This window comes from Nelumbo lutea, chromosome 2 (assembly GCF_056320005.1).
Source record: "Nelumbo lutea isolate HS-2025 chromosome 2, American lotus-T2T, whole genome shotgun sequence".
NCBI lineage: Eukaryota > Viridiplantae > Streptophyta > Magnoliopsida > Proteales > Nelumbonaceae > Nelumbo > Nelumbo lutea.
The window spans coordinates 25,642,552-25,658,512 of record NC_142685.1 but is presented as its reverse complement, the minus strand read 5'-3'; the positions used below and the strand labels follow the sequence as shown (position 1 = coordinate 25,658,512).

General features: G+C 39.2%; 1 protein-coding gene across 2 annotated transcripts; it reads right to left on the bottom strand.

The window, feature by feature from the left end:
- Positions 1-1,410: 1,410 nt before the first annotated feature.
- On the bottom strand, positions 1,411-15,713 carry LOC148869321 (Cytochrome bd ubiquinol oxidase, 14kDa subunit). Of its 2 annotated transcripts, XM_088969604.1 has the most exons (5): positions 15,546-15,713; positions 15,289-15,446; positions 13,233-13,280; positions 1,821-1,896; positions 1,411-1,731 (listed from the first exon to the last, which is right to left on the bottom strand). In XM_088969604.1, the coding sequence occupies exons 1-5, from the start codon at positions 15,640-15,642 to the stop codon at positions 1,628-1,630; spliced, it is 483 nt and encodes a 160-aa protein (XP_088825730.1). In that variant the 5' UTR covers positions 15,643-15,713; the 3' UTR covers positions 1,411-1,627. The 2 variants fall into 2 exon arrangements, with proteins under 2 accessions (XP_088825730.1, XP_088825731.1); XM_088969605.1 differs by lacking the exon at positions 1,821-1,896.
- Between the last annotated feature and the right edge of the window lie 248 nt (positions 15,714-15,961).

The following is a 15,961-nucleotide window of genomic DNA, read 5'->3' as shown; positions in this document are numbered from 1 at the left end:
TTAAAAAAACAAGTACAATAAGGTAAAGGCATGAACGTCAAGAAGGGGAGAAAGTGGGAGAGTCAGCGATTTTCACAAGCATGCATTCAGAGTATAAATTAATCCGAATTGGTATTGTTCAAGCTTAACAAAGATTAGTTCTATTTTAAACAGTGGTCCTCATGGATGGGATAACCCATTGACTGGTGGTGGCCATCGGTGGGCCCATTAGGTTAGCACTTAGCAGGAAATTCCCAGGTGGTGGAAAATTCCTCTATATGTCTTGCTCTTTAAAGGTGCCCATGTTAAAAAGGAAACAAAATTGGTTGCAAGTAACCCCTGTTTGATGTTTTTAGTTTTAAAATTAAAAATGGAAAAATCTATGATACTAAAAGAAATAGCACGGGAAGAGCTTTGATCAATCAAATCCTATTCGTGACTTTTTATAAATAGCATCTGATTTAAGTTTATGATACTTGTTGATTGGTCACAAGTTTTTTAGATATGATGTCTTTTCAGTATCATAGTGCAACTAATTAAAAAAATATAAAATTCTATCAGGTTGGAAAGTGAAAGAGAGTAAATTGATGTGAGCAACTACATTATAGAATGTGGTACAGACTAGAAACCTAGAACCTAATCCGAAAGCCTAAACCCAACCACACCACACAAGTTGATTGTGGATCAGTTTGTGGGATCTCCGGATGTTTGTAGCAGAGACTCGGGATCAAATCTCACAGCCACCAGCCCGTGCGCATTGTGTAACCCCAAGAACACGAGTTAAAAAAAAAACACACAAAGCAGCCTAATACAGGCCAAAACGATGTCCTAGTCCAGAACATTAACACTCCAGGCCCCAAAACTAATGCCCCAACTCCCAAGGCTGTCTCAACTCTGAAGAACTGAACAATGCAAGTCCGAGCTCCATCTTTAATTGTTTGGTAAGTCGTCCCTTGTAACTTGTCACTGAACTGGTTGGTATCGGTTATCAGTTATCAATAACTCTTTTATTTATGGCACCCTGGCCCTACAATGTTATAACTCATCCATTCTTGGTTTTCTTGCCTCACAGTCGTGATGAAAATGTTGGAAGATCGGACGGTGTCACAATAAGGTCCAATTGCTAATTGGTATCCAATTATTACCCCATTCAAGCGATAGTATTTTACTGTAACCTGGTTATGGTTGGTATCTACAGTGCCTGAAGAATTACAACCAACACACCCCATTGGTCAAATGTCTTTTAAATTTCGTGGTACTTACGGGATGAAGTTGTCTTTATTTGCTGAGTGCTGGTGTTTGCTGAAATTTGATAGTTAGACGATACAAGGCGACAGTACTAGTCCCTGGGCCATATAATAAAAAATCATATAAAGCTATTTTTCTCCCTTTCCTTTTGGCCATGTCTTGGAATATAGATGATCAAGTTGATTTCAGAGTAGAACTTCAAACCAGTGTTAGGCATATATTATTAACATTTAAAGAGTGCCCAGATATTGGTAACAATGACTATCAGACCATTTAATCCACAAAAGCAAAAGATCCTTCTCTGAATGTAGATAAAATAAACCAAATTTCTCAGCTTTCATGGTCCTCTTTAAAACTTCCCAATAGAATAATAGTGTCCTTATTTCTTTGAAAGATGTACTCAGCAAGTAACAACCGAGACAAATAACAGTATAATCAAGGGATGGTGCGCTGATAGAGAGGCAATGCCCCCAATGCTTCCCGTTCCGCCCTTTCCTTCTTTATCTGCACAAAGATCATAGTTTAAAAGATTATTTGTGGCTACAACATGTAAGAAAAATTGCAGTGACTACTTGACAAATTATGGACTGTACCAAATAAATTGCACACAATGCAGGGATTACTGCCCCTATTGATTTTTGAGGAGTCTGACTTCCAAGCTATCAACATCTTTGATAAGGTGGTGTGTATTTGCATGAGAAAAAAAAAGGAAAACACAACAATTCATTCATGCAGATAAAGGCTTCAAATAGTCAAAACATTCAGCACCAACTGCAGAAGCATATTGCGGAAACTAAATCCCAAGTTGCATGCCCAATCTTCAAATGAACCAATTAGGATGCTATATGGTGACTACTAAATCAAACATCATTTAGTTGACTTAGTCTAAAATAGAGTCAAGCTGGCCAAGAAGCCAAAACAAGCGGAAAAACTGGTTAGCTTTTTCAACCGGAAATGGTAGAGGCCTGAGAAAGGTAGATTTTTACCCAAGGAGTGTTTACACAGTGCAGGAAAAAGAAAAAACACCCCACTAGCCTAGTAGATACTCCTCCTACACGACTTTGAGACCCTAATAAACAATAGCCAATTCAAATAAATTATTAAGCTGAGAACCTGAGAAGAGAGTAGTCTCCACTTTGAAATATTGGAAGCAAGGTTCAAAATATCGATATGCCCGATACGCCAGTATGGGCGTATCAGGTGAATCGATAGTGTTTCAGGCCTTTTTTTTTTGCAACCGGTTCAGGAGGGCCGGTTTAGGTCTCCTCTACCCCGTGAACCAGTCAGACCTCCAATACACCCACTGTAGGGGCGTATCAAAGGGGTCCTGGAACGATACGTATCGGCCAATCAAGGTCGATGCGTGTTGACACTTTGATCCTTGATTGGAAGACTAGTTGGAAAGCACAAAAAAAAAGTCCCAGTACAACCAGAATCTCAAGCCATCTTTTTTTTTTTTTGATCAATAACAATGACTTTTATTAATAATTGAGAAAATCAGAATTACAAGGGAAGGAGCTAAAGAATCTTAACTCCCTACTACCCAATGTACACCCTAACCATGAAACAATTACAAAACAGCCCAAAAGATAGAGTTTCTGTTCACCCCTTGCCTAGCTAGACCATCTGCCAATGCATTTGCATTTCTCATTATCCATGTACAATGAATTTCAATATCCAACTCAAACATGCTCCCAAAATTTAATGAGGTTACTTGAGTGCAAATCATACCTGATCCATGGAGGGAACAAGGGCAATATGGCTTGAATAGCTTTCCAGGGAGATGCTCTTGTAGTCCTTGCTAGGATCCCAGAGTCCCATCCATTGCCTGCCAGCCCATGTATACTTCCCAGAGTCCCATGCATTGCCTGCCAACCCAAGTATACTTCCCACTATCTTAACCCCCAGTCTTTCTTTCTCCAATGTAAATCTCCACAGCCATTTCCCTCCTAAAATCCTTATGTTCCCAATTCCCAAATCTCCCTCCTTACTCCTACATACCACCTCCCACCTAACCCTATGATCCTTCTCCTCCCCCGGCTCCCAAAGAAAATCTCTCATTAGTTTTTCCAGCCTGCTAGCCACCTTAGTTGGAATCTTAAAGACTAACAAAAAATAGACAGGAAGGTTAGCAAGAGTAGACCTAATTAGGGTAATTCTCTATCCAAGAGACATAGTTTTTCTTCCAGTTGGCAAGTCTCTTTTCAAAATTCTCCACAACAGAGGCCCAAAAATCACCTTTCTGAGGATTATCCCCCAAAGGTAAACCAAGGTAGTTCAAGGGCCAATTAGATACTACACACCCCAAAATGTTTGCATACTCGCAAACCTCCCCTTCCCCCATATTGACTCCAACTATACAACTTCTCTCAAAGTTCACTCTAAGGTTTGACATTAGTTCAAAAAGTTGTATAGTGATTATGAAGTAGTGGTGGAGAGGGATTAGACATGGAGACCCCCTCTATCCCAAGATGCACCAATTACTGGCTGGAAGTTGAAACTGATGAGAAATATGGAAAAGAGAGAAAAAAAAAAAAGACAAGTGATACCATGGAAATCACAAAAGAAAAGAAAAGAAAAGAAAATAGCAGATTTAAGTGGGTCATAACAGTCAAGTAATAAAGGCTGCTCCTGGACAACCCCCAGCTCCTAATTCTTCCTTTCATTAATGAGTACACCAATGATCTAGTTAATTAAAGCACCCTGCCAAACGTTATGTTCACTCTAGATACTAAAGAGCTAGCCTCTGATTTAATGGCAAATCAGCCGGGGCCCTTTGGGTTGTTTCATCATCTCTTACTCATCCAATAACAATCTGAGGATCCTCTTTTTTATCAACAACAATGATCAAGCCCTTGAAGAAATGCCAAGCTAAAAGGACAATACACAACAGAGCCCAAAGGGAAGATCAATGTAATCCCCTCAGCGATACAAGTGTCTACCCAGATTGAGTTTCCCTCATTGATGGACCAAAAAGAAACCAAAATAATCAGCTGATAATCCATCTTAATCCATAAAGCTTTTCAACCCAGATGACTCTGCATTTCTTATGGCACAACCATCAAAGTTCAGCTTGAATGACATATATCTATGATTTATGCAATGTCTCTACACTGATAAATAGCCAAATAAGGCCATTTTAAAATGAAAATGATTAATAGGGAACTCTCTGAACTACTGCTCTCCACAAAGAATCCATACTCCAACTTTGATGGTAATGAAATCAATTGATATATCAACTTGTCTTGTCCTAATTGAAGAAAATCCTGGCATTACCCTCCTCCCAAAAACACCAAAGGATAGCTGTTCTCTAACACCTCTACATAATCTGACCCCTTGTGTGTGGGTGTTGTTTCTGGGTGGATCTACAGACAAATAATGATTGAATATCAACTAGTACCTCCACTGGGCTCCAACCTTTTTCAAAAAAAAAAAAAAAGAGATATGAAATGCTCTGTATCTCCAAAGCACAAGGCATGAAATTAATGGATGGTATATTTCCTTTGGAACTGATTATTCTGGTTCAGTAACAAGTAATTCCAAGATATAACAAAAACGGAAACAAGCCTCAAATAATGTTTAGAAATAGAACTTGTTAGTATTATAAGCCATACAAAAAGGTTTTGTACATCAAAAGGGGGATCTGACATGATTCAGATTCATTTATATTTGAGAATGAAAGCATCCTAATTCATTCGCAATGGATGACCAGAGCAAGCCAATGATTTTCTTCATAATGAAATCCTCTATTCATCTTTTGTCATCAAAGATATGTCAATTGTGCATCATCGAGATCTTCCAACAAATATAAAAAGGTGTTGAACAGTTGAAGTATCTGGAGCCTTCTACAGAGACCCTTATATGCCATCCAAGGATCAAGATTCAAGACAACAAGAGTACCTGAAATCACCCAGCTCACAGGGAACATTCAAACCAGGAATCCTGACTTTGAGGTCAAACAAATCTACTTCACTTCAATAGGAGGGCTCCAAATAAATCTGGGCTGAGATGAGCACTTGTCTCTATAACCTTGAACAAAATATTACCACTGGGAAAGATGCCCTGTGGCTCAGACATCCAGATCCAATTTGTCCTGCAAATTGAGGTGAACTAATGAAGAGCAAGATCACTGGACAACTGCCTTCCCAAGCATTAAGATTTTTGGGACACAAACCATGTTTTCTTTTTTTTTTATCAATGACACAAACCATGTTTTCAGTTACCCATTCAAAACAATTTCTTATTATTTTTTCCTTGTACACAGCCTACAAGAGCTTAGGATGGGAAATTGTAAGGGGTCTTTTACCATGCTAAACCGTACCAAAACTTTAAGGAATTTCCTTTCCAACCTTGAATTTTGAAAGCAACCAACATTTCCTGAGTTCCCCTTGGTACATTAGCTCCCTGAAAATCCAAGCCCTATTAATAAAATCTATATTCAACTATAATGTCTCTTCTCCATAGAATCCAATCCAAAAAGAATCTACCAATTTATCATCTACTCCTACCATTTGTGTACTTTTTTTTGGAGAAAAGTAAGGTAAAATTTTATTCATTGAGCACCAGATTAAAGCAGATTACAACCCAAAGCCCCCAAGACAAGGAGCCAAACACACTAAACCACCGGGAATACATCATAACTCAAGGACGTCCCTGGCTCTCAATTGAGAACAGAGGACTGAGTTTTGAAGACCCTCGGCCACAGCCACCCATGAAATGAGCTTGCCGAAAGCAAAGGCAATCAAGCAATCTACATCAGAAGCTTTATTTTGAAAGACTCTTCTATTTCTTTCAGTCCAGACTGTGCATAAAATGGCTGCAGGCAGGACACTCCAAATGCACCTTACCAACTTGGAACCACCCTGAAGCTCCCAACTCCATAGCATATCCAAAACAGAACATGGCATACACCATTGAAGCCCCAGGCCCGACAGAAAGTGATTCCAGATTGCAGCTGTAACAGAACAGTGAATGAACAAAAGCTTGCTGTCTTCAGCCACTTGGCCACAGAGAACACATAGCAGGTCCTGAATCTGCACACCTCTCCTAACCAGGGAATCTTTCGTAAGACATCTATTCAGAACAGCTGCCCAAACCAAAACATTCACTTTTGAGGGCACTGAAGGGTTCCAAATTTTCCCAGCCGGAACTTTTGATTGATTTTCTCCATTCAGAACCCCAGCAAAAGAACTAACAGAGAAAATACCATCCGCACTATACTTCCAACTCCAAGAGTCCTCAGCCAACAAGTCTATGAACTGCCTGTACAGCAACCCCAAGAGTTCTGCAACTTTCTCAACTTCCCAGTCCGGAAATGGCCTTCTAAACGAGGAGCTCCAAGTAATAGTACCCCCCCCCCCTTCAAAATTACTAGCCACCGAACCATTCTGATTTTCTGCAATCTGAAACAGCTGAGGGAAAACTTCAGCAAGAGGTCTACTGTCACACCAAGTATCCTTCCAAAACCACAGCCTATTCCCATTCCCCACCTTTGGAGTCAAGCCACTGCTAATCCAAAGGAGATTTTCTATGACTTTCTTCCACAGGGAGCAACCTAATGAGTTCAACTGATTTGTGTTTAACCAGTCCCCCTGTCAGTATCACATTTTGCCGCAATTAATTTCCTCCACCATCTGTCTTTTTCTTTCTCAAATCTCCAAATCCATCTTCCCAATAGAGCTTTGTTAAACAGCTTTAGCTTCCTGATCCCCAAACCCCCCTTCTCCTTAGGAACACATAACTGCTCCCAGTTAACCAGATGTAATTTCTTTTCCTCCTCCCAACCCCTCCAAAGGAAGTCTCTCTGGAGCTTCTCAATTCTTTGAGCTACTTTGACTGGAATTGGAAATAAAGATAGAAAATAAGCAGGAAGATTAGAGAAAGAGCTTTTTAATAATGTGATTCTGCCCCCCCAATGACAGATATTTGGTTTTCCAATAAGTAAGCTTCCTCTCCACTCTCCCTACCACCGGGTCCCACACCACCGCAGAGATGCATTTAGCTCCAAGAGGGAGGCCTAAATAGGAAATAGGCAAATATCCAATCTGACCAGGTAAAACTTCCGTGAGTTCTTCAAGATTCACCACCTTTCCCACAGGAATCAGTCTGCTCTTAGTCCAGTTGACTCTCAAACCCAAGACCACTTCAAACCAACTGAGCACCCCTAAGAGAATCTCCAGCTGTTCAACCTCCGCATCAATGAAGCAAAGAGTATCATCAGCAAACTGAAGGAGCTGAACTTTTTTTAAGAAAAAGTTAACTTTATTCGAAGAAAAGAAAGGTACATGAAGAGATGTACACAGCAACTATTCGAAGAAAAGAAAGGTACATGAAGAGATGTACACAGCAACTAAGCACTCAGAAAGTTACATAGGCAAAAAACTATCACTAAAAAGGGAATCCCTGTGAGCGCCAGATTTAGCTAGACTGTCGGCTTTAGAATTTAGCTCCCTCGGAATCCAGACTACATGAGCATTTAGAGAAGAGAAGATGTCTCTCGCTTCAGCCAGGTAGTGGGCTAAAGCCCAAGGCCCACTGTCAGGGTTAGAAAGCCAGTTAATGGTGTTGGCTGAATCTCCTTTAATGGAAAGGTTTAGTAAGTCCATGTCTTTTGCAATCCTGATGCCGGTTAGAGCTGCCATGACTTCGGCCTTTGTTGAGGAGGCTATCCCAATCGGCAGACTAAAAGCCCATCTGATATTGCCATTTCTGTTTTGAATTACCCCTGCAATACCCGCAGCACCTGGGTTTCCAAAAGCACTCCCGTCAAAGTACAAGATCATCTCCCCTTCCACTTCAGATCTGAAACTGTGGGAAGTGATGAGCTGTTTATGATTAGAGTGAAGAAAATTTATGGCGTTTCTTTGAAGGTCATCAAAAGTAACTCCTCAGAAGTAAATTGAGTTGGAGGTCCACAAGAAACATCTATAACAGATTATAAAAATCAGCTCCTCAAAGTTTTTTGTTCTGTTGGTAAACACCCGGTTGTTTCTCTCTTCCCAAATGCTCCAGAAGATAGCATGAGCAGCAGACAGCCATAAAGTTTTTCCTCTTTTGCTTAAACCTCGTCCGGACCATTGCCCTAAGCAATCAACCACATTTTCTGGGAATACCCAGCTGTATTCAAAGAGTGATAGAAAGAAATTCCGAAACTTTCTAGTTTCCTACAGTGAATCAGGATGTGGTTGGTAGATTCCCCGGATTTAAGACAGAAATAACACACATGGGGAGATAGATAATACCTTCCATGATTCTCTTTCTAAAGGAGGTCGTAAGTATTGATTTTCTTTAAGCTGGCTTCCCACACAAAAAAAGCATACCCAGGAAGGGATATGAGCACACCAAATTCTCTTGTAGGGGTACTTATCAGTAGCTTGATCTTCCCTAACTAAGGCCTTGAAGCAAGACTTGGTTGAAAACTTACCTGATGGGTGAAGGGTCCAAACACGGAGATCTGGGGAAACTTGGGAGAGGTATACCTCTCTCAAAGTATGCAAGAAGCTAGTGATTTCACTAAGTTCCAGGTCCCTTAAAGGTCTCCTGAGATTTAGATTCCAGTTGAAGTAAAGGGGGGGAGAGGGGTAAAACCTGGGATATGGAAGCTTCTTGGTTTATGGTAAGGCTGAATAGGTGGTGAGGGAAGGAGTTGGCTAAGGTAGAATTACCCCACCATATATCAGTCCAAAACTTAATTCTATCGCCCTTTCCCACCTTATATCTGATAAAGGATATGAAAAAAGTGTAGTTTGAGATTATACCTTTCCAAGGATGGGTGTCTTTGACCCGATTCAAGTGGAGCTTGCTATCCCAACCGTTGGCGTGCTTTCCGTATTTGCTAGTAAGTACAGCAGTCCAAAGCGCATTTGGTTCAAGAGGGAATCGCCACAACCATTTACTGAGAAGAGCTGAGTTTCTTTCTTTCAAGTGGCCTACTCCCAATCCACCTCCCTCCTTTGGTTTGCTAACCTGAGACCACATCACAAGGTGAGAGCCCCTTTCCCCACCTCCTTCCCAAATGAAGTTTCTCTGAAGTTTTTCTACCTGAAGTGCTATCTTGTTGGGCATGCGGAAGATAGAGAGGTAGTAGGTGGGAAGGTTTGCCGATGCTGCTCTAACTAGAGTGAGCTTCCCCCCTTTTGACAAGTAATTCCTTTTCCATGTGGCTAACCTCTTCTCACATATTTCTAGAATTGGTTCCCAAAAGTTTTGATTTCTCGGGTTTCCTCCAAGGGGCATCCCCAGATAGAGGAAGGGGAGGTTTTCTGCCTTACATCCCAAGATCTCTGTGAAAGTGTCCAAGGAGTGAGTACCAGCTAGATTTAGGCCAGCAATACCGCTCTTTGCAAAGTTTACTTGCAATCCAGAAATCCATTCAAAACAGGTGATGACCCAGTTCAGATTTGATAGAAATTCTTCATCAGCCTCTAGGAAAAGGATGGTATCATCGGCAAACTGGAGATGAGATATCTGGGTGGCTTCCCGTCCGACTTCAAAACCTCTCAAAAGACCAAGAGAGATAGCCTTGTTCACCAGTTGGCTAAAGATTTCTATGACTAGAGAAAAGAGCAATGGGCAGAGGGGGCAGCCTTGTCTTCATCCTCTGCTAGCATTAAAATATCCTTTTGGTTGCCCGTTTATTAGAACTGAGAACCAGGTGGAGCTTATACATCCCTCAACCCACTGAATCCACTTGTTTCCAAATCCCATTAATCTCATTATTTCTGTGAGACACTCCCAATCTACTTTGTCGTATGCTTTTTCCAAATCGAGTTTCACAATCACCCCTGGTTTGCCATTCATCTTCCTCTCTTCAACGCATTTGTTTGCTATTAGGATGTTGTCAATGATTTGTCGCCCTTGGACAAATGCAAACTGATTTGGGGAAATGATTTCCCCTAGGACTTTTTTTAGTCTTTCGGCTAGAACCTTTGCTAAAATTTTGTATACACTCCAGTCAAGCTGATAGGTCTGAAATCTTTTGCTTCTAGAGTACCCTTTGTCTTGAGAATCAAGCATATGAAATTAGAATTGTTTCCTTTGTTGACAATGGCTGAATGATAGAAATCATTAAACACCTGCATCAAATTTGAACTAATTATGCTCCAACAAATCTTATAAAATAGAATTGGGAAACCATCAGGGCCCAGGGCTCTATCTCCATCCATGCTAAAGACAGCATCCTTCACTTCTTGATCTTGAAACTCTCTTTCTAACCACAGACTATTCTCCTCCAACAGTTTAAACCCTTCCCAAAAGCTTATGGAGAGTTTTCTGTTTTCTTTCTTTGAGTAAAGATTTTTAAAGAATTATACAAAAGCTTCAAAAATTTCCTTAGGGTCCTCCACTTCTCGTTGCCCGATTTTTAATTTTGTTATAAGATTTCTTTTCCGCCTCCCAGATGCATATATGTGGAAGAACCTGGAGTTATTGTCCCCCTCCTTTAACCATCTAACCCTAGATCGTTGTCTCCAGTAAACTTCTTCTCTTCTTACTACCTGTTCCCATTCTTTTCTTAGCTCAAATCTTCTCCTTCTTTCGTTCTCATTTAGGTGCCCATTCTGCTCCTTTTGGTCTAACTCATCCAATTCGAATAGGATTGCTGATTTCACTTCTTTGAAGGCTTTAAATTCCTCTTTGGCCCATCCTTTTAGCTTCGGGTAGGAGCTGAACTTTTTCCCCACTCGGAGAGACCTCAAAACCCTTCCATAGACCCTCATCCCCCACTTTCTGCACAAATAGCGTTAGAACTTCCATTACACAAATAAACCAAAGTGGAGAAAGAGGATCCCCTTGCCTCAATCCTCTAGAACTTTTGAATTAGCTGTAGATTGACCATTAAGCAAAACTGAGAACTTCGAAGAGGAAATACATACCTTAATCCAATTCCTCCATTTCTGCCCGAAGTTCATTTTCTTCAACACAAAGTCCAAACACTTCCAATTTACATGATCATACGCCTTTTCCAAATCCAACTTACAAAGCAGCCCTGGCTTACCTTCTCTTATTCTTGAGTCAATCAGCTCATTTGCCACCAACACACTGTCCAACATTTGTCTACCTGGCACAAAATCAAACTGATTCTTCTCAATTATCACACTGAGGACCTTCTTCATTCTTTTTGCTAGTACTTTAGATAGAATTTTATAGAAACTGTTCAACAAACTAATTGGTCTGAAATCTTTGATGTTGGTTGCACCTTCCACCTTAGGTATAAGGGAGATGAAGGTGTTGTTTAAACTTCTAACCAAAGAGCCATTTTGGTGAAAGTCATGGAACACCTTTAGCAGATCCCTTTTCACCCCCTCCCAACACTGTTTATAAAAGATGTTAGTTAAACCATCTGGCCCTGGAGATTTCTCAGTTCCCAAGTTTTTTATCTCCTGCCATATTTCATTTTCTGTGAAGGGAGCTTCTAATTCCCTTTGCTGATCCACAGAAAGTCTGAGAAGAAAAGGTCTCCTTACCCAGTTTTCTTTAAACAACTCTGAGAAGAAATTAGTGGCAATGTGTTTCATTTCTATCCATTCTTCACCCACTTGCCCTCTCCATTCAGGTCTCTCAAATTGATTTACTCTTTTTCTTGTCTTTTCCATTTTGTTAAAGAAGCTGGAGTTCTTATCCCCCGCTTTAAGCCACTTAACCTTAGCTCTTTGCCACCACTTTAACTCATCCTTGTATACTATAGAATCCAAAGTCACTTTGGCCAAAAGTCTCTTCCTTCTCTCTTCCTCTCTAAGGGGCCCCACTTCTTCAGCCGAATCCAGATCTTTTATTACCTCTAGGCTCTTCTCCATTTCAGTCTTTCCTTGAAAATCCTCTTTCCAAGATTTCAGCACTTCTTTTATTCCTTTGATCTTTTTAGCCAAGATGAAAGAGCCGGTACCCTCCACTTGGAAATCTGCCCATTTCAACAAAAACAAAGGAACCGATTCTTTCTCTTCAAACCAAGCATTTTCCATCTTGATGGCTACTAACAGTTCCTCGCACAACCTCTCCCTACCATTTGTGTAGTTCTCTCTCTATGAATACAAAACCATAAACATGGAGAAAATTATGCCACTCGATGACAGATGAAACACCCAAATTTTTTTCCTTGCAGACTTCAGTAGTTCAACCATAAGATTCATAACCATTATTCCTTTTTGTTCATGTTCTGTTATACCATTCACATGTTGCTGGTCCACTACCTATCTCAGTCTCCAACAATGTTTTGAAAATCATAATCGTATCATAAATCATAGGGAAAGTTGAATTGAATCGAATCATGAATCGTACATAAATGGTAAGATTTTTTCTATTTTTTACAAATTTGTCAAAATTAAATATAGATATATTAAAATGCTAAATATATATAGGAAAGTGACCTTACCCTATTTTTAATCTATATCTACTATATATGTACCTAAACAATAGAATTTACCACTTATACAATAGAAGCTTAAGATGATATAACCAAGTTTGACTTGAAAAACAAACAAATCCACACACAAGGGCTCTTTAACCTACATATGATGGAAAATAAACTCAATTTCTAGTCTTAAATAACATAAATAAATCATTTTCTAGTAAGGGCTTTAAAAAAAGTCTCCCTTAGCAAAACTAAAAAAAAAAAGTAGAAAACTATCTCAATTGAATTTATTCGTAGGATCCAAGCAAAAACCATAACAATTTTGCAGAAAATGATTCAAACATAAGATTCGAATCAAAACCCTTGAGATTCATGATTCAAATTGTGAATCATATCATAAATTGTAAGATTTTGACAGCATTGGTCTCCAGCAGTAAAGATAATGACTGATGAGTTATACTAATTTTTTTACCTTGGAAATGGACATGATTTAACATTATAATTATAACCAGAAATATAAGGATATCTAAAATCCACAATGAAAACTTGAAAGCAAACAATAAATATGGTCATTAACATGGAAAACTTAACAGGGCATACACCTGAAAGATAAAATGCAATCATTTAAAAGTTAAAGCATTTAGTAAGGATAACTTACAAGCGCCAGCATATCCTGAAGGTAGCTCCTAAATGGTGTCTGCATTGCCTGTAACAACAGAAGGAAACAGGTATTGACATCAGATGCAAATGGTTCCACAAAAGAGTATTTCTTCTCTTTTCTTTTGTTTATTTTTACTACAATAGCAACTGAAATGGACAAGCACAAGCACAAGGGAATAACAATATAGCATAGATAAAAATGCTGCCAAAGATTCATTCTGCAACATTTTTGCAGTTGGCACCTCATGGTATTGAAGGAAAACATAGCTGAAAACTTGCATAACTGAACAAAATAGATGGTTGAAGATGGCACCATCTAGAGGTGAGCAAAAAAACCGAAAAATCAGTTAACCGAACCGATTGGTTCGGTGTTTTTAAAAAAGGTACCAGTTCGGTTTCGGTTAACCAATATAGAAAACTGGCGGTTAACCAAACCGACCGGTATACATATTTTTCTATATATTTTATATATATTTTTATATATTATAAATTAATAAATATGCATTATATACATAAATATATACATATGATATATTATTTATTATTTAAAATATAATATTTTATATAAATTTGTAATCTTTTATTATAAATTTATACACTTTATAATATATTATAAAAATTAGAAAACCAAAAAACCAACAAAACGAACCAACGGTTAACCGATTGGCTTCGGTTCATCGGTTTTCCAAAAACCGGTAGTACCGGTCCGGTTACAAAAAAAGGCCCATGGTTCGGTTAATGGAACTGTGAGCACCCCTAGTACTATCAACTCATATGCAGTGTAAGTCAATTGAGTTCATTGCATCACCATGACTGCTAACTAAACAGAAACCTCAACTGAGAAGAGCAAATGAAAAGGCGGAAGTTTAAGCTCCACATAACATATAGAATTGGCATTTCATTAAAACAATTCCAGATAATACCAGCTAGCCAGAGGTGGTATTTTTTTTTCTATTTTGTTTTTTTTTTTTAATATCTTCTGAAGGGCTACACAACGAGGGTAGCCCATTCCCCAACCTAGGTGCAGGCGGGATTCAATCCCAAGTCTCCACTACGACCAGCAAGAGACCTTACCAACCAGCTGGTTGGCACCTTGCATTTTTTCAGTTTTGTTTATCTTAGCAGTATGCTGTTTATGTTTTAAGATGGATCCGGTGTTTCTAATGTACAGGAATTTTCTCATTTCATCACCAATAAAGAAGAGCTTGTTAGTGATAAAAAATGTTTAATGAGCTTGTATCTATTTTTTTCTAATTTTAAGGATGTAGTGGGGGTGGGGAAGGGGCTGGCAGAAGCCTTGTCATAACCCGTTTAGAGAATTATGTTTATGAAAAGCATTAATGATGACAGACATATCCTTTCGTTGTAGGAGATGCTTTCAGGTCGTAGTCAGTACTGCAATATTTGAAATACACACATTTCACTTTCCAGGTCGTACTTGAGAACATTTGTAAAGAAATAGGCATTTTAATGGAACATAAGAAACAGCATTCAGAAACTGTTGTAAAACAAACAAAACGAAGATTTAGCATTTCATGAGGTTTTGTTTTATTTTTTCCTTTTGTAGGAGAAAAAATGAAAAGCATAATGCGAAGAAATATGCAATGCAAGTAAAATCTATAATTAGGATTGATAATAACTGATCCACAGCTTCCCACCTGTGAAAATGTATAAAACCTCTCTTGGTTCAAATCATGTTGCATCTATTCACTTTGAATTTATTCTTAATTATATTCCATAGCTAGTATTCCGAGTACAATATCTCCGTTCCATCCTTCCGCTCTAAAATTCCCCATAAGCATGAAATACAGATGACAACTACATTTTTTCTACCTTACTTCGATTCTCAAATGGCAAGTAAAAAAGAAGCTTCAGTTTACAGCCGCGACTGAATCATAAATTTCGAATAGAACCAAGGAAAGAAATAGACTCGGTAAGACTAAACCAAAAATTCACTTGAAGCAAAGAAGCTAGGAAATTAAAATAGAAACAACTAAAGCTGAAATAACAAAATCGGGAACCAGGAACTTAGCACAAAAGAAAAGAGAAAAAACCTGCAAATCTTCGGGAAGGTACTCGTGCTTCAACGAGAGGTCCATGGCGCGCTTGAGACGCTGGTTCCTCGCGTCGACGATCTCGCGAGGAAGGCGAGCCAGAGCTTCTTTGATGTCCAGATCGTACATCGGGTCATAGAGGTCATCGTATCGAAGCCCTATATAATACAGAAAAAGATTAATTCGATCACACTGAGAAGATAAGAGTTGCAAATATAAACAGAGATCCGAATAAGAAAAGAAAAATAAACCCTAACCGTATTTCCTGAGCCGTTTCGAGAGGGATTTCATGTGTTGAGCAGCGAACCAATTCTTTGATGGATTCAAGAAAGATTGCAACATGGACGAAGCCATGGCTGCGCAGTTCTCTGTAACTCTCCCTTGCGCTCGCTCCCTTTTTTGCTACTTTTCTGGAAGTATCGCCCGACTTCCCCAACCCAAGGCCCTGAAACAAATATGATCAAAATTTCTCTTTAGACTGTGTTTGGTTTGGTAGAAAGTAATTAAGTGAAAAAAAGAACAAAAGGTTCTTATTTTTTTAACAAACCAAGCATAGCCTTACGGCTTCACCCGATCCTAATTGCCCCAATTAGGATTTAGGAAAACGCACTAGACGAACCACCTACGTTGTGGGGGCAATCTTGTGGGGCCTGATTTGGTTTCCTATTTGTGT

What these genes read in the sequence shown, in the direction of transcription:
- LOC148869321 (XM_088969604.1), bottom strand. Translation starts at nt 15,642, where the DNA reads ATGGCTTCGTCCATGTTGCAATCTTTCTTGAATCCATCAAAGAATTGG. An exon ending in TTCAGGATATGCTGGCGCTT is followed by an intron (nt 1,897 to 13,232) that starts GTAAGTTATCCT and finishes ACCTTATCAAAG; the next exon opens with ATGTTGATAGCTTGGAAGTC. An exon ending in CATTGTGTGCAATTTATTTG is followed by an intron (nt 1,732 to 1,820) that starts GTACAGTCCATA and finishes ATCTTTGTGCAG; the next exon opens with ATAAAGAAGGAAAGGGCGGA.